General features: G+C 38.5%; 1 protein-coding gene across 2 annotated transcripts in view; it reads left to right on the forward strand.

The window, feature by feature from the left end:
• igsf11 (immunoglobulin superfamily member 11) overlaps positions 1–21,606 on the forward strand; it is an 83,269-nt gene extending 61,663 nt beyond the window's left edge. For both annotated transcript variants that reach the window (XM_069189852.1, XM_069189851.1), the window contains exons 2-7: positions 3,286–3,449; positions 9,291–9,498; positions 10,277–10,432; positions 12,233–12,355; positions 14,310–14,457; positions 17,004–21,606. In XM_069189852.1, coding sequence (XP_069045953.1) covers positions 3,286–3,449; positions 9,291–9,498; positions 10,277–10,432; positions 12,233–12,355; positions 14,310–14,457; positions 17,004–17,481 — 1,277 coding nt within the window. In that variant the 3' untranslated portion in view covers positions 17,482–21,606. The remainder of the gene's footprint in view (positions 1–3,285; positions 3,450–9,290; positions 9,499–10,276; positions 10,433–12,232; positions 12,356–14,309; positions 14,458–17,003) is intronic.
• Positions 21,607–22,365: the final 759 nt, after the last annotated feature.

A 22,365-nucleotide genomic window follows, 5' to 3' on the forward strand; every position in this document is an offset into this window, starting at 1 on the left:
AAACACGTGTTCATTCTCTGTAAGCACAAAGATACTGTATCAAGAAAGGCTGAATGTCATTGTCTCATTTGTAACCTTTCTTTCTCACTATCCTTTGACCTTGAACATTGAAGTAATGTACTGTTGAAATTTCCAGTAATTATCTAAACATTCAGTTATGTAACAGCGACTAGAATTGCAGTGCATCGCGACTTTACATGGAATTGTTGCAAGTCAAGCGGAGGACATAGAGTATTTGTCACCTTGTCAGTTTGTTTATCATCCAGGTTTATGAGTGTATCTTTATAACAGAGATCTTAAAATCTATAGTTTTATTTTATTTGCTTTTTGGTTGTATTTTCTAATCCTTAATATGACTAATAACAGCAGCTTATCATAATTTCACCTAACAGATTTTGTATTTATTACTGAGACACTGTGTCTTGGTTTTATATTAAAAACACTTATTTTTGATGCTCTGATGCAGGTGCAGAAAACAATATTCTCCTTCCATATATTGTTTTACCTCCCTGTGGATCTTCTGTTTAGAAAAGGTCATCTTCTAGGCTGTCTTACGGTACATTGTGCTGTGCTTGAAAAAAAAACGTTTTTTTATGACTTTGGTTGCCTTGGTTTCTAAGGTACTGTACCAGCATTATGGCAACATTTTTGTGACTGGAACCTTTCAATAGTACCCTTCTTTCTTTATTTAATGCATACTTGTCCATCTCCATCCTCAGAAGCTGTCACCACCTCAAAAGGGAAAGACACTTGTTATTTTCCTGAATTGGAGTTGGAATAGAAATAGGAAAAATAGGAATCTTAATCAGTCCCCTTATGTAGGATTCTATCACAGCTACAATCAGTTTAACTGTGCATTTAAACACATCCATTCCTGATGAAACTGCTTTAGGTTTGGGTAGTTCTTCACCTTCTGCTGTGAAAGTAACAGACCGTTATTAGAATCCAGTACTACTTCAGATTAATAATTGTCCTGAATCCATTTATTTTGCTGCCCAGCATACATAAAGGATATTCCTTTATATGAGTGCATTTACCCCTTTGAATTCACATGCTCACTGTCCCCATTTATCTCCGAACCTATATTTTATATCTCTATATCTATATTCAACATGAATATATCTTTTAAAATAGACGCTGTTTGTAGCATTTAATTTTTCAGTGACACTTTTGAATGAAATCTTTTGAAGTGAAGTATTTTAAAACAATATACTTTTTCTTTCATTTGCTTACATCCCATCTTGCAGTACAGGAGAGACCATGTAAAGAGCTGCATTTAAGGTTTACCTTCAAATCTTCCTTGTATAGTCAAGAACAAACATCATTCACTGGAGTTATTGCTGTATTATTGGCACAGAGCTGTAACCTTTTTCAAAGTTTTCCACTCAATACTGTTGTACATAATCTATCACATTTGTCACATACTCTAATTTTAGTCATATACTGTAATCTTATTTAAGTATATTAATTGGTCTCAGTGAATGGTACAAGTTTAGACTTTCAGCTCAATACAGAAGTAGAAGTTTTTTTTATCTGTAGTTGTGAGAGGACAACAGGATCTGGAGTGTTAGTTGAACGGTTAATCCACCAGAGGGCGCTGGTGAGACACACCAGATATACATAGGAATGCGTTAATATCACATAGGTACGAGGGTACTAAATAACTCGGATCATGGCTATGAAGCCAAACTCACCAGGCAATAGGGTTAAGGGAGAAATCAGTCCAGGGCAACTCAGGGGTGTCAGACCTGTCAGGGTTGTCAGCAAGAGACAGAGGTCATGGGGAGTCTCCTGCAGTCTGCTCACCAGGAGCTAGACCAAACCAGCTCTCCCAGTGAGAGGCCGGGTAGATGAGACTGTCCTCAGTCATGGGGACAGTGACACAAGTTTCCACCTAAACCCTGGGTTACACAACAATCCTGGAGGGGAATGAGCTACACTATAGGCAGCCTACTCCAGGGAGAGAGTAGGGTCTGTCTGAGAGACAAATGACTAGTGATGAGGCATCTCTAAGCGTCCGATCTGGTTGGGAGAGACACAGGGAGCTTCAGGGGGAAGTTCTGTCTCATGGCGAGACAGGACTGTAGTGGAAAACGGTTAAAGTCCCAGGTTAGGAGAAAGCAGGCTAGGAGTAGGGGACTTCGAGACACAGAAGGTTCAGGTTACCGAGAGCAAGGGAAGCTGTCATCGGAGTAGATCGGCCTTGGTTGTGTCCGTTCGCCAGTAGACAGAAGACGGTTGTGGAGTGAGACCGGCCAAACGGAATCCAACCATATGGGCTGCTTGCCACCTCTACTCGAAACACAGGGAGCTTCTCGGTTAAAAGGTTACAGCCTGGATTAATGTGTCTGATTTCGCCACACTCAGCTACCACAGTAGTGAAATTCTCCTCACGTTGTAAACAGAACTATTTTAGTGATGTCCGTTAAAATTGTGATGTACATTTGGCCGAGACACAAGACTGGCATGCACGGCACCAGACCATTTGAAATGTTTTTGGGACATGAAAGCCATATGTAATCATATACAGTGAATTATCCTCCAAACTCTTCTGGCAGGCAGTACTAAGAAAGAACACATCACAGGATACCAAAGAATTGCAGTTGATTTGAAATGCCATAGAAACTGTAGATAAGCCCATAAGCATAATACTGTTTTATACACCAGTGTTTAGGAAGAAAAAAAAGACAGTGAGCTCAACTGAGCTCAACATTTAAAAAGAATTTGAAGAGCGGCACGTATACAAAATCTGCCAAATGTATGTGGTCCCAAGTGAATGTCAGAATGTTAACCGTTTGAATTATGAAATTCAAACTTGCTGGATCATTTTTTGTAAATTAATTCGCATTCATTCCCCCCCCCCCCAGGCTTAAGTTCCAGAAATGATATTCTGTATTCCCTCTGCATACCCCTTTCTGCTCAGTTTAAAACCAGCATACTGCTCGTTTTAAGTATTTACAGTAATTAAACTGAAGTTCCCATGTTAAAGCCTACTATGGCAAAGCATGATAAAAACACAAAGCATGAAAGCCTGTTTAAAGCGTCGTTGAAAGAGAACTAAGCCATTGCAAGGGAACTTATGTGCATGGTAGAAGATGGAAAATCAACAGGAAGGTCCTGCGTGAACATACAATAGTGAACATTCAGAAAGGCTGACCAAAAATACCCTCACTCTTCCATCCTCATGCCCCAGCTCTTTCCACAACCTTTATTGTTCATTCCGAATGATCTGCAATGGTGCTGTATTCACCACTTTTTCTCATGTGCTTGTCCTGTTTGCTGCAGGTTGTGTGAAGTCATTAGAGGTGACGGTGAGTCAGAGGAGCGTGCAGGTGGCCAGGGGACAGACGGCCATCTTGCCCTGCACCTTCACCACCAGCGCAGCACTCAACAGCCTCAACATCATTTGGATGGTCACGCCACTGTCAAACGCCAATCATCCAGAGCAGGTACTGTCTGCACCGACTGTGCCTGTGTCAGTCTGTGACACAGAGGTTTCTGGCTTATTTGAGACACTCGTCACATTTGCAGATAATAACAAAATAGGAGGATCTGCAAACGCAGCAGAAGCAGCAAACCAAAGTCAAAAAGATTTAGATAAACGTCAAGGCTGGGCAAATGCTTGGCAGATCATGTTTAACGTAAACACATCCGGCGTACTATGTGGAGGTAGCAAAAACAAACTAGGAAAGCAAAATGGGAAATGCCAAACTTGAAGAGTCTGCTTATGAAAATCACTCAGGTGGTTACGTTGACACATAATTTCTGGACAATGTGTGGAAAGAAAAAAAAGACAAAAGGATATAGAGTTAAAAATCTAAAATATAAATTCAGGAATGTTATGTTAAAATTGTAAAATACTCCTTTGAGGAAATGGTACAGTACGTAACTTGAGATCCAAGGATCATTTACTTAATGTGCTAGGTGCTTCTTTTTCCTCTGATTTGTAGAAAAAGACATATATTAATAAGTAAATGCTGGTCTGGAATCGGCATGGCACTACACAGATTTTGTAATCAGTGACGAGCTCATCCCATTTCTCTAATGATGGCTATTGGAATGCATTTGTATGTGGGTTTCATAACACTGCTTGAAATCAGATTGAGTTGGCACACACCTCTTTATTTATGGATCATTTTGAACAAATAACATACTCTGAATTTAGAAAACTCTAGCTCAAGACTGCCTGTAGTTCAATTTAAAATTTAATCTTCTTTGAATTGATTTCAAGCGGGTAAGAAAATGACAGAAAGGAAACAGGCCAGAAGCATGGCATCTTCAGCCCAGCCCTTCCGTTGAGTGTAGTAAAAAAGCTTGGAAAATTTACTGTCATATCTGATTCCCCATCTAAAGTAGTAATTTACATTTCCATATCTGTATAACCATTATTCTAATAAACTAATACGCATGAATTTGTAATTCTGTCTGACTATTAAAAACATTGCTTTGGAAGAGCAATCCACATTGAAACAATTGCACTTGTCAGATCAATGAATAAAGAAGCAGGAACGGAATGGTTAAATAAGGCCCATCATCACCTGGCAGTCAGAATCAGCACACACATTCTCTGTGCTGTTATCTTTGTCGGCCCAGCTTGAAGTAACCCTCCCACTCACCTGCCTCATACGCTGTTAACCTGATCCACGTAATGAAACAATCTTCCGCACTAATTAATCTGCATCCGTTAGAGGCTCTTCCACAGCTGTTGTGAAAAAAGGAGAGACCTGCAGATCTCAGAGCAAAGCCGAGTCATTGGCTGCTGTCAGCAGATGAGTGCTTCTGTAAACATTCGCTTGACATGCAGTACAGTAGAGTCTGTTTTTGGCTGTGGGTAGGAAACTTTATGTCCGGATGGCTCTTGTACAATGAGCTTTTCCGTCCCCTTTGTCTGCTTTGCTGTCTCCATGGAGTAAAGGTGCACAACATGCGGTCTCTGTGGCTGTCCTGGGGTTTGAGATAGGAAAGAGACACACCAAGTGATCACATATATGCTTGTAATATTGCTGGAAATGAAGCTGGTTTCTCTTCTCTCAAGCTCAGGCTGGTTTTGGGTGCACTGTTGAGTAGTATAAACATTTTTCTGAAAATTCTGACTGTAAACAATGTGTGTTTATAGTGTTTAACTGAATTGCTTCTCTTAATTTTGTGGGAGTTATCATTTGAAGATTAGAAAATTATTATTTTTACCCTCATCTTTATGATTGTTCAAATATCCATCTGAAACAAGCCAGATAGAGACAAACAGCACCTTGTGACTAAAATATTAGTCAACAGTGTAAACTTAGCAAGTTTGTTTGATGGACCAAATACATTTTATCTCAGGCTCACGGGTTTTGGTTCTGTTTGTGATGCGTACAGTATCTGTTTGAACATTCTCTAACTGACCTTGCTGAAGTCGCCAAGCATATACAGTATCTTGGTTTTGTTTAAGCATATGGTTTTCATTATTTCAAGATTACGGATTTGGCTGCAAATATTAACACAACAGATTGTTTAGTTTTCAAATTTGTTTTGAGTGCGATCCTAGCAGAGCAGGAATCAAAACTCTGAGATAATGGGCTGCCATCATCGCACGGCATCTGACTCTGGCTCTTCTCTTTTTGCTTTGGAGAAAAGTTAATCCCATGTCTCTCACTGGAGGGGCTGGTGTTATACATTGGCAGTAATGTTAAAGACTAACTCTGGAGTTACCTAACATTAACTAACTCTGGAGTTTTCAATAACAAAGCCATAAAGGAAACAACAATATGTTCTATTAGTGCTGAGGTCTCCAGCCCTGGTCCTAGAAAGATAGGTAACTAGGGGACCTTTAAATGGTGTTTTTTCTAAAAGCCGGAAACAATTTAAAGTTTAATTTAATTAAACAGGTGGTAAGTAATTTTGAAATTATTTGGAACAAAAATCAGAATATCCTTTAAGTAGGTAGCTGTGTCAGCATGCGAAGGCTGCAAAGGAACAAGTAAAGGTTTAGTCCATACTGAAAAGAGAAGAAAAGAAACACAATGCTTCGGCTGTGGAGTTTTCTTCAAGTGACATAGCTGAAAGACTGCACAAAGGCTCCACAGCCTTTGCGTTATATCCTTCAGCCCTCGAGGACCAATGCTGCTTCTATTGAAACATTACTTGCTTAATTGAATTAAATTGGTTAAAGAAGTGTTCCTAATCTCTAGAGGACAGGTGATTTAAGGAGAACTATAAGATTAACTGGATTGAGACTCTCCATGACATTCCTTAGAGACTCCTGCACTACAGGGTCTCTTCGCATCCACATGAAGACATGAGACTGGCGTGTGAGAGACTGTGCAATAAGAGAATTAGTATGGTAATAGTAGGTACTTGTCTCCATTTCTTCCACAAAAATGCTATCAGCCTCTAATCAACATTTTGCAGTGCTTTTCCCTTTTAATTTTGTGAAGGTTATCTCACGTTTGTTTCTCATTCAAAACGGGCACTATTCCCTTCACTTTTTCAGCTTGAACTTCCATGAAACACTTTATTCCTTCAGAGTTTCAAACAGCAATTATGTCACTGGTCTATCAAAATAATGAAACTAATTCAAAGCACAGTTTTGTACAGTGCGAGGCATGTGAATATCCACACTTCCAATCACATTTACTTGATTAATCAGATGAATGCTGAAATTGCATTGTTTGCAATTAATAATTCTTTACTTTTACAACACAGAGAGCCATATAAAAAAATATAAGATATTTATATATTTATATATATAAGATATTTCAAAGCTGTCCTGTGATCGCTGGCCATTTTTGCACACAGGAAATATGCATGCACAATAAATAAACTCACTCACAGTACATAGTGTAAGCTGTGGATTTTTCAATCAAAAGAACAGAGAGGGCAAACAGTGAGCAACTGACAGACAGTGCCTGGTAAGTAACTGAGTGAGACTGATAGTATCTACATAAAGCATTGTAACCACACCATGCCTTTTTCAATTAATCCCATAAGAAAAATAATAGAATGGTAGAGAGACTGCTGGATACTCCATCATCCTTAGTAAGACTCATAGTGCCTTTTTTAAACTCCCCTGCTGAGACAATAACGGCACAATATGCTTCATGTCATGGTTAGCAATTCAGTCATTACTTCACAAAGGATATGAAAACAGATTAACAATTATAATAGTATCATTAGGAACAAGTAATAGGTTTATTCCATGCTGAAAAAAAGAAGAAAGAGAACACAACGTTTCGGCCGTGGAGCCTTCTTCAGGTGACACCTGAAGAAGGCTCCACGGCCGAAACGTTGTGTTCTCTTTCTTCTTTTTTTCAGCATGGAATAAACCTATTACTTGTTCCTTTGCAGCCTACGCATGCTGACGCAGCTACCCACCTGAAATAGTATCATTAGTACAAGTATCATTATAGTACAAATACATTTAAGATGCTTTTTCCACCAAAATTTAATAAGAAGAATAATACAGTACACTTTATTTTATATAGCGCCTTTAAAAGTGGCTTCTCAAAGCGCTTTACAGGATGACAACAACAATAAAAAGAATACACAAGATAAAACACAATTACAACACACAGAGGAGACCGGGGAGGGTGGTACTGAGAAAAGCAGAGGGGTGAAGAATGGAACCAGTTAAGTAAAGGTTTTTCTGAAGAAGAGGGTTTTGAGTCTGGATTTGAAGGAGTTTAGAGAAGGTGACTCTCTGATATCCTTGGGGAGAGAGTTTCAAGGGCAACCCCTTGGGGTCAAAATAATAATACAGAGGTGTTGCCTATGCTTATTAAAATATTTTGCTTCATGTTAGTTCTGATCTCCTGCAAAGAATGTGAAGTACAGTAATAAGAATTTGCTTACCATTTGCTGATAGGGATATGTTGATTCTCCAATCCTAATTTCTCACTTTTGCTGTATATACCTAATGCTGTTACTAAGTATAACTAATCTATAATTATCCACATCTGTTTTATAGTCATTTGTAGCCTGGTATTTCCAATATTTCAAGAATTGCCTCCATATCCTATCCCTTTTTTGTGTGGTAATGTTCCCTCCCCCTCTAGTGGTGGGTGAAACACATTGCACTGAGAAATGATTTCAAAACTGATTCAAGCATCTCTCTCCTTTAACAGAAGATTAAAAATTGATTTTTAAAATGTATCAAATCTAAAAAAAAAATTCTCCCACAGCTGGGTCTACCCTGAGTAAATTGAGGACCTCATCCTTTGTTTTATGAAGGAGACTCTTATCTTTGATGTGCACAGGATGTGCTTCTGAAAGTCTTTGTTTTTTTAATTTTTTGAGAACAGAATCTTTTTCTTTCTTTAGTCTTTAAAAAAAACAAATGCATTCGTAACATCCTCAAGGGAAGCAATTCAATCAACTATATGTTTGTCTGCTCTTTTGTAGTGCAATCAGTAAAATTTGGAGAAAGGTTATCTTTAGAAAGATCAATGGAGAATGTCAAGTGGTCAGATACCTGGACTCCACCATCTGTTTCTATGATTAATTTATCATATTTTAGTGCTTTTATGTTTTTTTAGTGTTTGACACATTATTAACAATATTAGTACAATATTAACACCACTAGTAAGTTGTATTATTTTAGTCTTCAGGATATTTTTTGCATATATTATCACATTCTGAGTCATCTAGAACCCTATACATACAGTAACTATGAAAATTTGTTGCCCGCCAAAGTCTGACTGTGGCAAACCAAACAGAATCTGATTGCGTGTGTCTGCTTTGCCACCCAGAGTTTACCTCCCTCAGTAATCATTTGTAGCCATCAAGTGCAATCATTTTTTAGGGCAGAAAAGTCCACATCGACCTGCTGTTGCTCAATGAGTTTCCCGACTTTTTGTTTCCCCTATTGCTCACTAAATACAGGGCCAGCAGTGGCAGGATACACCCTGGACGAGCGATGCCAGTCCGTCGCAGGTCTTCAGAGTTCAGCTGGTGTATTTTTGAATCACTCGAGAGTAGGCCAAGGAATGTGAAAAGGGGAAAAAAGCAGTTGGGGAAGGGGAAATTAGAAAATATACAGCAATGGTTTGTTTCGGTCTTTACTATTTATTGGACATGAGGCTCGAGAAAGATGTACATCTGTTGAAAAGTCAATATTGTATTGTAAGAGGATTTTTATTTGTGTTTTATTGTGCGGCCTGGATTGATGTTTTTTTCTTTCTGTTCTAGGGCTGCAATCGTTTTAGTTTCATTTGCGTTGCATTTTTGTAGCGTTTGTAATATTTCTCATTCTGGAGTCATGTCAGGTGTCCCAGACAAAAGGACCCAGGCTAATGTTTTTCCCGTCTTCGCAGGTGATCCTCTACCAGGGTGGGCAGGTGTTCAGCTTAGCCGCCCAGTTCAATGGGCGAGTGGGCTTCGTCTTCACGATGCCCAGCACAAGTGCCTCCATCTTCATCAACAACACCCAGCTGTCTGACACGGGAACGTACCAGTGCCTGGTCAACAACCTGCCTGACAGAGGAGGCCGGAACATCGGCGTCATCGGACTCACAGTGCTAGGTGACTTCTGAGCATGTGGACTTTTACTGCATGTCTTGAAGATGTGTGTCCAGTGATGTAATTGTTATTTTTCTTTCTTTGTGAGTTAGCGAAGGTTTTGCTTTATCTCACATTTTAACGGACAGTCCCTGGCCAGGTACCCATTGTTCTGTCTGGGTGCTCCTGAACCCCAGCGTTTCTAAGTTTCTGAAGGTAAAGCCTTTTGGATCTGTCCACACGAACCTCAAGAAAATGATGCCCTACAGTGTGTTCGTCCATTAAGATGAGGTCAGAATTCCTTTTAAAATTCAACCCCCTGGCCCAAGAGAATTCAGATGGGAAAAGAAAATATGAAATTTACTGAAAGCAGCATAGAACTAGACACTTCTAAAGTTTTTACATTGTCATTGTGAACAAACTCATTGCGTTCCAGTTGTGGTTTAAGAATTAAAACGCAACAAGTGGAGGTGAACCCGGGAGGTGAACTCGGGACAGTGGTGCTGTGCTGAACACATGAGCAAAAGGTGCTCTCAATCTATTTAAGCCCACTGTGATTGACGGAACAAATTTGCTGGAGCTACTCTACAGATTCTGTGCAACCCTTCCTTGCCAATGTGTCACGAGATACACTTGGTGTATTCTGTCTACATTTTTATCAAATTCAGTTTCCGTGGCTTTCCTTTGGATTGTTTCTGCCAAAACCAATTAAAGTCTTGCTTGCATTCCGGCGCATTTTGATGGGCTCTGAAAATATCCCGACAAGGTGTGATGTCACAGTGTCTTCCTGTCCCACCCACAGTGCCCCCCTCCATCCCCACATGCCGAATCCAGGGCAGCCCGGACCTCGGCAGCGACATCATGCTGGTGTGCGGTTCTGAGGAGGGCATCCCCACTCCGACCTATTCCTGGGAAAAACTCGAGTCTGTTCCAAAGCTACCTTCCACGGCCATGCAAGGTATACAATTCCAGTCTGCGGGAGTGCCGTTTTGCCCTGCATTTGCTGGTAAATGAAGTGTAGCTGTGGTGGTATGAGTAACTGTGGACGTGCCCTCCCCGCCAGTAGAGTTGTTAGGATACCTCCAGTAGTGTAGATGTGTTTCTGACAGCATCTTAGCTGTCTTAGCTTTTCCCCTTTTCATGTTTTACTTTGCAGTTTGCCACTTATTCTGCTACCTTTAATACTAGGATGGCTTTCTACTGCAGTTACAGAACAGTGATGCTCATGATTTTACTAGATTTCTCGGGAGTACAAATAAAAGCAAAAACCCCTTTGATATTTTGAGAAGCTGAATGGTGAAGGATGTTTTCAGTTGTATGTGGAATTGTATGTTTTTTGGCTTTGACTATCTGCTTTAACAGGATTGCTGTGATGTTCATGACAGTGTATTTTTCTCTGCTGTTTTTATTGCATAACATCTTGTTGAAATCCTTTCTAAGTTTTCTTGCTTTATCCAAGTTAGCCAGATACATTAATGGCATCAATAATAATTTTAGTCATGTATGCCTGCAGGCACAAAGTTCCGCTAGTAGCCTTGTCTTAAAGGTAGCAGCATAATGATCTTGTTAAAGGGGAACTGCAGTCCCAATTTCTCAGTTATTAAATCTCGGTAACACAAATTAATAAATTCATTGACATTATAGAACATTTAGCACAAAATCCAGAACTTTGTAAAAGTATTTTAAGTCTCCATGTTGTCACAAACTCACATTCGAGTTTCCACGAACTGCAACGTGATGCAGCCCTTCCTGCTCGCTAGTCACTGCGATGACTAATGTAATGTGATGTGCGAGCAAATAAGTACAAAATGTGCAGCAGACGTTTCACTGCAGATATGTTCCAATGTGATCTTCATGCGGTGTTAACAAGTAGTATATTTTGGCAAAACATTTCTCAAAATCGAGAGAAATATTTATATTGGATTAAAAGTGATGTATTCACAAGCCTGCTTCTTTACAATGAAATAAGGCTGTTTCATGTCATCAGAAGTTTTGTTGCCTCGTTCTGAATCACAGAACATGACCCTATGCGACCTGGAAATTATCAGAAAAATTGGAGGTTTTACAAGTTACTGGGCACATTTTACGTTTATTGTGGTTTGAAATGCCCTCATTAATGCTGATTATTTAATGTAAAAATATTGTTACAGTTCCCCTTTAATTAGACATTTTATTTAGAATGAGCTAGTTTTCACACCCATCTTATCGTTAATGTGAAGTTAATGTGGAGTTGCATTGAGGCCATTTATCTAATTATATAAGTAATTAAAACAAAAACCTTATGAATCCTAGGATATAACCACTTGATTTGTTTCTGACATCTGTACTCAGTTGTTTTAGCAAAACATCAGATTGACAGTAAATGAAACACATTTTCTTTCCTCCTACACTATGACATGTACAAGGTATAAAACATTTTCCATTTTTGCCATGTCAGAAATATTTTAGGAAGTGTTTATCGACCAGTTATTTTTTACAAAAATTGTTGTTAAAAAAATAATGATTGATAAAGAACCTAAGTCATTTTTTTTTATACGAACTGGTAGGTGTTATACTTCTGCACTCCAGTTTTAACTTGTTAACTTGCTCAGCAACAGAGTATTAAATAAGTTACTCAGAAATACTGGACCATTTTGTTTGTTTGTTTGTTTGTTTGTTTGTTTGTTTGTTTGTTTGTTTGTTTGTTGCGTGTGTCCTATTTGTGTTGAACAGCTTGAGTACAAAGACTCCGACTCTAATCGGCTTGCTTTGTTCCCAGATCAGATGCAGGGTACAGTAATTTTACGGAACATCAGCACAGCCAATTCGGGAATATACCAGTGTACCGCATCTAACTCCATCGGGAAGAGCACCTGTCTCCTTAACCTGCAGGTCATAGCACGTAAGTGTGTAAATCTGTGTGGTAAAACCTTCAAACCGTCATCAGGTTCTTCACATATCTTTCCCAGAATTCATAGTGCAATCTTATCACCATTGGTTGTCAGTTCATTGTTGTTGATTATTGTGTCAGATTAGTCAAGAAAACACATTTTGGACCAGATGTACTGAGAAATATTCAGTATAAATCTACAGCAGCTTGTGGTGGTATTGTCACAGCTGACAAAGTCAATATTGTGTCACTTGTACGAAGAGTAATTTGTAGAGAATTAAAAAGAGAAAAAAGAAACACAATGTTTAGGCTCTTGAGCCTTCTTCAGGTGTATTTCTTTTCTTCTCTTTTCAGCAGAAAAGATAAGTAAAGACTTGTTCTTTTGTTCCTTTGCTCTTGTTCTTGTACTTGTTCCTTTGAAGCCTACGCATGCTGATGCAGCTCCCTACTTGAAATACCAAGAGTAAATAGTTTAATGAGCAGAACCGCAACATACTAATTTAATTGTGGAATGTCTTATACTGGCCAGCTGAAAGAACTGAACTTTCTAAACCCAAAATATAAAAATAGCATTGCAATTCCCCTTTAATTAGAAATTATATTTAGAATGGGCTAGATTTCACGCCTGTCTTATCATTAATGTGATGTTGCAGTGAGGTTATTTGTCTAACTACATAACTTTTGTCACACCATGACGTCATAGAGATAAATCTTAAGTCCACGAAACCTGAAGCAGTCAATTATCCGAGAGACACAAGTTCATTATGGTTGCAAACTGAAATACTGTAACCATTGTCAATCAGAGGGACTATGTAAATGCTTTCCATCAATTCTCAACACACAGACAGGAAAGCACAGCACCCTCGTCTTTTACCACACAGTAACTGCTGTTTATGTTTTGGCCCAAGCAAGGTTGTTGTTTTTTTTTCACTCGCTGTCAGTCAGTCCTTCCTGTCAACCCACGGCACACAGAAAATTAGTTTTTTGTCATTTTGTTTGATTTTAATGCCAGATGGCTTAATTTCCATCTTCTCTTCCACCGACGCATGGAAATTACATTGTAAGCAAACTGTTAATGTGATTTTAGCTGTGCATTTTAAAAATCTCGGGATCTCACTCTCATCACTAGTTATGAGACAATTTCCTAAACTACTTGGATGAACATGGTGCTTGTCAGAAATTAGCCCCATCTGAATACTGTCATATTGTGAGCAACATGCATGAAATCTAACCAATGCCCGGCTACATTAACAGACAGACTCCTGAACAAAGCCAGGGGGTAACGAAATGTAGCCCCTTCTGTTCCAGTAACGACACAGACCAGTAGCTTGAGGGGACTATTCACATGACTTGCATCGGAATTATAATCAAGGGATAGATTGGGACCAGGAGCGGAAACTGCTGACCTCTCGTTGGAAACCAATGGTTTATTAAGTGTGCTGGAGGGGTTATGTCCAAACTTGGCCCACAATGATAAACTGCCACAGCCTGGAAACATTTCATTTTTTATTTTAGAGACCGTCATGCACAACTGGGATTTACTGAATTCATAACGGAAGAAATGTTTTTTTTTTCCAAAGGTTGTGTTAGTACAAAGGAATAATCTATGTACTCTCTAAATCTACCAGGCCTGACTTTCTGCTTTTTTATATTCTGCCATCTTCCTGCTTTTACAAAACAAACATTGTACTGAAAAACTGGTCTACAAAAATCTAGGGAATGAAATAACAGCCAGAACACAACAGCAGTCCCTGTGCTGTACCAGGTTCTGAGTAGAAAGACTTCAAGTAACCTGATGAGAAAGAAATACTGCATAGATTTTGCTTGAAGAAGGAAAAGCCTATAATATTAAAGACTTCATTACAATGTACCTTTCTGTTTGACTAAGGGATAGGTGTAAAGCATACAGTAGGTTACAGTATAAGGTGCCTAACATGGTACGCCATTCTCTCTCCCTGCCTCCCAGCCCAGCCTCAGAGTGTGGGACTGATCGCTGGCACCATTGCCACAGGCGTCCTGGCTGTCATTATCTGTGTGCTGCTAGTTGTGGTCGCACTGTTCTACTGGAAAAACAAGAACAAATACGAAGAAGATGAAATCCCTAATGAGATCAGGTGGGGCATTGATAGACCGTTCTTAACAATGAGTCAGTTAGTTACGATTACTTATTCAATGATCTTAGACTTGTGGCATTTTATTTATATATATATTTATTTTAAACACTGTATTTATGTGATAAACACCATGTCCATGAACTAGTTTTCAAACACTGCTTTAAGTCTCATTAGTTAAGCCTCTCATTAGTTCACTCTATATATTCTCAAACTGAGTTATTTTGCTTTTTTCTTCTGCCAAACCTATGGGACATTCTACTGCTGGACTTTAAGTTGCTGGTCTTGATTTCTTGACCAATTAACCAATTATTTGCTTCTTTAGTACAAGAGAGGCAAACATAACTTCATCGTACAGGATATCTCAAATTTGAGTCGATGGGAAATGATCATTGTTATAGTACCTATTGAGGGGGGAGCCGGCTCTAACTCAGTTCACACTCTCTATTGTCTTCTTGAACTCCAAAAAAGAGACTGTGAAATAATCTGCTTACTTTCTGCATTTCAGATGATAGTGTGGCAGATTAGTCTTTGAGGTGGTTTAATAGAGGACCTGCCACTAGAGCCTTTGAAGCCTCTGCTATACTGTATGTAAATAGCTACAGTAGGTGAGAATGAATGAGATCTTGGTTGTGGCGAAGAGCACATTCTCACATGGGCTGTAATTAGTTTTATTTGGGGACATAAAAGGCTTTCACGTGGCTTTCTTGGAGGTGTTGCAGCAGTCTGGGTAAAGTAAGACTCCTGGAAGTCTGTAGTGTGTAACCTGAAAGTCTCTGCAATAAATACTATTGCACTGTCCAGTTTGACTTTTCTCAGTTTTGTAATGTGTTCAGGCTCCTTGAACCACCTGGTTTCAAAGTGGAGCCTGCCACAAAGCCGTTTTTGTCATGTGTTTTTTAAGTTTGTTGGTGCAGATGAGTCATGAGTCACTGAGTCATTCTTGCACGTTTTGATATAGAAGTACAAAGCTGACCCTGGCCGAATGTTCCAGTTGGTAGACACTAAAAAAGAGTAGGGGCTTTGCTATTGAGAGAAGATGAGGAACTGAACCGCAACATGTGTTCCATCACTGGACTTAGATGAATGATGAAACCAAAATTAAAACAAAGGCAACAATAATTCTTAATTTGGTTGATTCTTATATCCAAAGCAACTTGTCACAACCTGTATCATTAAAAACTTGTTTTTATGTCTCTGTTGTAATTGTGTTGTGTAAATATTGTGGATATGGCATGTTTTGTTGATAAGCTGGATAAAATGTTAAGTCCATAAGCTTGAATTTATCATATTTTATTGGAGGAGGAGAAATAACACAATCAGAAGGTACTCTCCACATTGAGGAGGCCGGGCGTTTATGTGAACTCTTGAGGCCAAAACTGTAGGTTCTGTTCCTAAAATAGGATGAAAGACAACAGTGTTGTATCTGTTCTTAGCTTCTACTGTAGAGCGTTCCAGCTGTAAGCCAAGGCAGGCCGAAACTGGCCGCGTGTTTGAATGGTGACTCTTCTTTCCCAAGCTCAGCTGCATTCAGCTTCACATGATCCAGTGTTTTGCTGAAGTCTTCTTTGTCTTCTGTTCAAAATTAGTTACACCAGGAGCCACATAAGCCCAGACCTCAGTACTTGGTCTCCATGACAAGAAATTGAAATTTTATACTGATCGTCATTGTGAAAGTCAATTCATCCCTTCCATTAAATAAATCATTCCAAGATGGATAAAAATTAACATTGAACAAATCATTTCGATATGGATAAAAATATAATGAACATTTGATGCCTTTGGCTGTGGACAGAACAGACAGGGTAATATTATGGTTTAGTTTCATGCTTTTCTTGGCCTTTGCCTTTTTTTTAAATCTTATTCACAGACAGTACGTCATCTGGTACTTACCCCCAGGAAAAAAGTAAACTTTCTTGCCATCTTGTGAAAAACATGAGAACAGATGAATATTTATAAAAAGCAAGCTGAAAAAATTCCCAGCTATGATGTGCATAATTTGAAAGGGAAATTAACTGCCCATAGCTACAAAAATGTATTTTTTCAATTGACTTAACATTAAGAAAAGATAAAAGATAATCCAAAAAATATAGATCCATTTATAAATACTGTATTATCAGTTTCTAAAGGGAAACACACACTTACAATAAAGTGTTCCTCAGTTCCTGACTCACCTGTGCATTGCTCACTCAGAGGCAGCTAAACCTGAGGTTAAATTGAACTTTTTTCTGTTCTTCCAATAATGGGAATAAATCACTTCATTGAAAAAATAATGAAGTACAATAATGGATTGCATTTTTTTGTCTTCCATTAGAGAAGTAAACAGCTCATTTCTGTATTGTTCATCAAAGTGGTAAGATATAGTTCTGTTGTATTGTAATTTGACCTCCTGATTGACAATGTTCATGCTACAGAGCACCATTATTATATACTTCTTCATTCATTCAAGGCTGGCAAAACCCAAAAAGGATTTTTGTTGGACTAAATCTGCAGGGCTGGCTGGGCTGTCCTTTAACTTTGTTCCTCGTGGTTTGTTCCCACTCTGCCAGGGAAGACGACTTGCCCCCAAAGCGGTCCTCTTCGGTGAAAGCCTTCCATGCCGACGCCTCGTCTTCGGAAAACGACACTCTGACCTCCACCAACACCTACAACAGCCGATACTGGCACAACCCCAAGCCCGCCTACGACTCCGGCTCGTACACGCGGTACAACGGGGACACGCGGCAGACGTTCGCCGCGGCGCACCCGGCCGGGGCGGGGGCGGGGCTGGGGGCGCCCCCCCCGAGTCGGCCCGCCTACGCCAACGGCAGCCACACCCTCCCCCCTCCCAAGACCCTGGTGGTCACCACGAACTCCGCCCCCTCCCCGCCGGCCGTCGTCCGCAGCAACGGCTCCATCGGCCGGAAGCCGCCGCCTCCCCACGGGCAGCACACGCACTCCTACGCCGTGAGCCAGGCGACACTGGAGCGCATGGGCGCCGTGCCAGTCATGGTTCCAGCCCAGAGCAGGGCGGGCTCCTTAGTATAGTCTTAACCAATTTGCAGGACGGATTTTACAATAGAGTTCGTGTGATGCCAACCTTCCAAATACTTCCGTTTCAAAGCTGCGACTGGATGTTTCTTCTTTTGTTCGTTTTCTATTGTTTTGTTTTTGTTTTTTTAATTTTCATTGCTTTTTATAAAACAAAGGAAGTTCGTAATGCTTTGTATGCTGTTGAGAAGAGACGATAGCAACAGTGTTGGGGCTCTGTGTCAAGGGCAGCCATGCAAAGGCCGTGATAAATAGGAAATGATTACTAAATGTTACTAAAGTGTAATTACATGTGTAATAACTAATACTACTGTGTAATTACAAAGTAATTCCAAACCTACATATGTGTGGACATACACATTTTAAATGCATTTACAAAAATCTTCAAAATAGTACTGAAAGTGAATATGTTGACTAACAAAGGTACATTCTATTCTTTTTTGTAAATAAAAAAATGCATTGCATGGGTTTTGATGGAAGAAAATCAGTTTCCACTCAGTCACAGTGTCTATGGTTCAGAACAAATTCCTTCTAATAAAGGGTATTTAATAAGGAGTGGAAACACCGTGATATTGAGTTCTCAGATGTGCTTTCAGAGTTCGTGTCACCACTGGATAAACAGGTGCTTATGCCTGCACTTTTGTAAATAGCTGAAATTTAAAGAACAACCTGGAATGCATATGTGGCACTACGCATATAGTAAAGTATGTTTTATTTTAATAATGAACGTCACTTTTTTATTTAAAGAAATATCTTTGGTCATTCAGTATAATTAAATATTTTGCATAACTAAAAGTCCTAGCAAAGCCTAAAATGTTGAAAAGGGTGATTACCAAATGGATATAGCGCATATATTTTAAACAGCCTAATTAAATTAAATACACTGGAGAGAAAAAATGCTTCACATTTAAGAATGCACAGGAAAGAATAATTGGATGTTGATTTATAACAACTCCCCTCCCTTTGGTGTCTGTGCTATTGAAAACTGTCTCATTTAAAAGAAACAGCCTCCATTTTTGTGTACAGAACAACATTAAGGTGTTTCAGTTCGGATCATTTAGAACTCACAGCTCAGCTCATAAGTTCATTTTTCTATTTTGATTCTGCTTTTATGAATGTTCCTCCATTTTGCTTCATCTTACAATGATTTTTCACCTGCGAGAACCCTGGAGTACTAGTGCTGCTTTTGGAAACACGGGGAACTGTATTTGTAAAAAAAAACATTTAAATGATTGTAAAGGGTAGTTCTCTGTTTTACAGAATTAACACTACCATTAACATTTTGTACTGTAAATATCTGGTAAAGATATATATATATAAAGATTAGTGGGGAAGGACGTTATTGGACCAGTGGCGATATCTCATGTCTTAATTTACATGTTTTTTGTCAGAATGATCGCAGAATGGATCTTTTTGCTTGGCCTTGTAAATGTCTGAATAGAGGACATTAGTATACCCCAAAGTAACCATAGCACAATACAGATGATGATGGCATTTTCATCACATTTCACCCCTCAGTATTTACATTACTGTAGCCACAGTAAACAAGTGTGCTGTTTGGGGTGGAAGGAAGCAGAGGAAAATCTTATTAAAATTTCAGAGTGGTAGTAAAGCACACTTCAGTATCTTTTAAGTCTTGTAAACTGGTATTCGGGTCTTTAAGATATATAAATAGTTCTGCTTAATGGACAGTCAAGGAAACTCAAAATTTCCATGAATGTGAGCCTCACTGCTGGTTGGTAAATCAACAGCTTCTTCAAGGTTTAAATCTACTGATTCATCAAAGGTCCTTTCTGTTTCAGGGGGTTTTCTCTTTCCGATTTAGCTATACGGTATATGCTTTTTTCTAACTGTATTTTGTTTATACATCAAAATAAAGCAGAACCGATAACTAAAGTCATCCATTCACATCATCCACAATCCAGTGTGGCAGTGATCTGTACAGAGCTTGAGACAGACCATGAGAAAACAGGTGATTCTACCTTTGCGGTAGCTTATTGACACAGCAAGCTGTGGTGTCTATGACCCAGTGTTCCACAAAGGAGTTGTCTATTTTAGGCTGGTCTGTCACCCAAGCAGTACCTAACAGTAACCACTAGATGGCACCAAAATCCTAAATGAATATAATTTATGCACAGATTTATGAAAATGTACACTCTGTTACAGTTCTTGTTTGTTTCTGGCTCCACATGCATTACTGGTGGTAACCTTACCACAGTTTGAGAAACCATGTGTTGGATAATTTACTAATAAGTAGGGGCAGCATGTACTGTATGTTAAATAAAGTTATGTAGATGCATGTCAGTGTGTCAAAATTAGTAAATACAGTGGAACACTAAAATGCAGGAGAAACAAAAAAAAATGTGTTTTTACGCCAAATCAAGACCTCCGGTTTTAGCACATTTTAAAAACCAGGCCCTGATTTTTAACCAGCCTCTCCTAACTGAGGGCTGCTGAGTCTGAGCTCTTTTGCATTGGCTGTGGTAGTTTTAGGTGAGCCACTGCAGCCACTGCAAGATTACAGTCCTCATTCAGGCTGCTTTATTCTCCAGTGGGACCTGTGTCCTTAGGAAAGTTTGTGTCCTGAAAAATACATGCTTGGACCTTGACAGTTGGCACCATACACTGTAGGATATACTGTAAACATGTTACAATAAGGGCAGTAATGAGGAAATGAGTCTGTATGGATATTGGGAATTCTAATATACAGTAGTTTGAGGCATCATGCATTCCTCCACAGTACAACCCTGGCCTTAATTAGGATGTCCTCACGCCTCCTGCTTCACCTGCGACATGGATGTCATGTTTCAGTCAAGAGTAACTTCCTATTCAGCACTTTAAGAGGCAGCATCACTGTTTTAGATATAAGCCTACCAAACTCCGAAAATACATTTTACCACCTTGGTGATAAACGTATTCCTCATTTGACTGTATTTTCTTGTTTTCATAGCCAGTGTATTGTATTTGTCGATACATTGGAATTGAGAGGCACACCAAAAACAATAATCCAAACTTGGAAACAGAAAAATAATGAATGTTTTTCATAAGAAAAATAAAAATATTTAGGCAGAGTCACATTATGACTGCACAAAAAGCCTAAAATAATTCCCCCAAAACATACCATGGACCCAGCTTGGATATTTGGCCAAATGTTTCTTCTACCCTTTTACATTTTGCATGCTGTAAAATATAAATAATTCAGATTAAACAAAAGAAATGGGACTTTTGGCAAAATATATCTTCCCACTTAAATAACAGCCGATGTTTTTCTTTTCATATGTGAAGTAGTACATGCAGAACAAAAAACAGTTATTTTGTATTGGAAAAACTACAACACGATTTTTACTACATAGCTGTCTAGGAGCTATAACAAAATTTCAGAATGCATCTGGAGTTTTTATCCATACCATTTTATATGATTAAGCTGAACCTGACTAACACTTTATTTGGTAATTCATGTTATTTATGTTACCTGAACAGATCTTATTTCCTAAAGGAAATGGAAATTTCTGATTTTATTCGTAACTGTTCTGGTAATGCAGCAATCTCTGTTATATTTTCAGCTACAGTATATTGAATTGCGAACTGTTTGTGCTATTATAATATGTTGTTTAGGTTTCGCTGAGCTTCTTTCAGATACAAATGTTGCCTATAATGTAAGCCTATGAAGAAATAACCCATCTTTAGGAAACAGACTTTGGAATGATAATTGTTTCAGTTGCATTCATTTTTTTTATTAGACTGAAGTTTTGTTCCAAAAATCCTACAAACGACATACACTTTGTTACGTTTAAGACTGAAATGTTAAAGGAAAATTAAATCAGGCTGCATACAGTATTTGAATGGTTTTGCTGACACAATCTGTTTCTGAAAGAACTTTCTAAACTTCATGCAAAAAGGTTTTTGCAAACATTATTCATTAAAATAAATATATGCTTCAGAGTCACATTAGGACTGGCTTTAAAGGAACGATTGTTTTATTTCATATGCAGTTTGTTTTCTTGCCAATGTTGTCAATTTTGTAAATATGTATAATATATCTTGTACTTACGGTTGAATTTATGTAAAATACAGAGATTAACATTTCAAGTTGTAATGAATAAAAATTGTTAATAAATCTTATTTTGTTGCTGGTTTTCTATGTTTTTTTATTTTCTTGAAAGTATTAAACCATTCACCCTAATTGAAATTAATTGTGTAAATTCTCTGTGCTCGTAGTGTACAATGGATATTATATTCTTTAGCATACTCTCAAAGAAGCAATAGCATACAAAATGAATTTCTATATATAATCTTCATTATGAGCAGGCTTTGTAATGAATTCACAACACATTCTAAAATTATATTATCATTTTTTAAGTGAGTGTCTCTTTAGCATTTGAAGAGCATGACAACATTTTTTTTCTCATCAAAACTGCAAAAAGTATTATTCTGGTTTGCCCCTAGATGGCAGACAACTCCTAAGTATCAACATCAAACGTCAAGAAAATACTATTGATGGTATTCAATTCATATCAATTCTATTGATGGTATTCAATTCATATCAGTTCATCTTACTAAGAAGGAAACATTTTGTCATCTTGACTCACATCCTTTAAAAAAAAACAGTTCAAAACAAGTAATCGTTAATACCTGAAGACTATCAAATTCCTCTTCCTAGGTTTCCTGTAGTTTCCCATGTAGTGATGTACAAGAAATATTGTGGCTGATCCTTAAAAGGGAAGTATCTACAGTTCGCTGTAAGCTACGTCTTGTATTTGTATTAACAAATAAACCCACAGACCATGAAATAGCTTTACTCACTAACAGACTCAGAAGCCACTGCCTTTCTAATTTTTTTTTACCACTTTAGTTAAAAGCTGAGGCTGCAACACAGGCATT

The sequence above is a fragment of the Lepisosteus oculatus genome, chromosome 5 (assembly GCF_040954835.1).
Source record: "Lepisosteus oculatus isolate fLepOcu1 chromosome 5, fLepOcu1.hap2, whole genome shotgun sequence".
Taxonomy (NCBI): domain Eukaryota; kingdom Metazoa; phylum Chordata; class Actinopteri; order Semionotiformes; family Lepisosteidae; genus Lepisosteus; species Lepisosteus oculatus.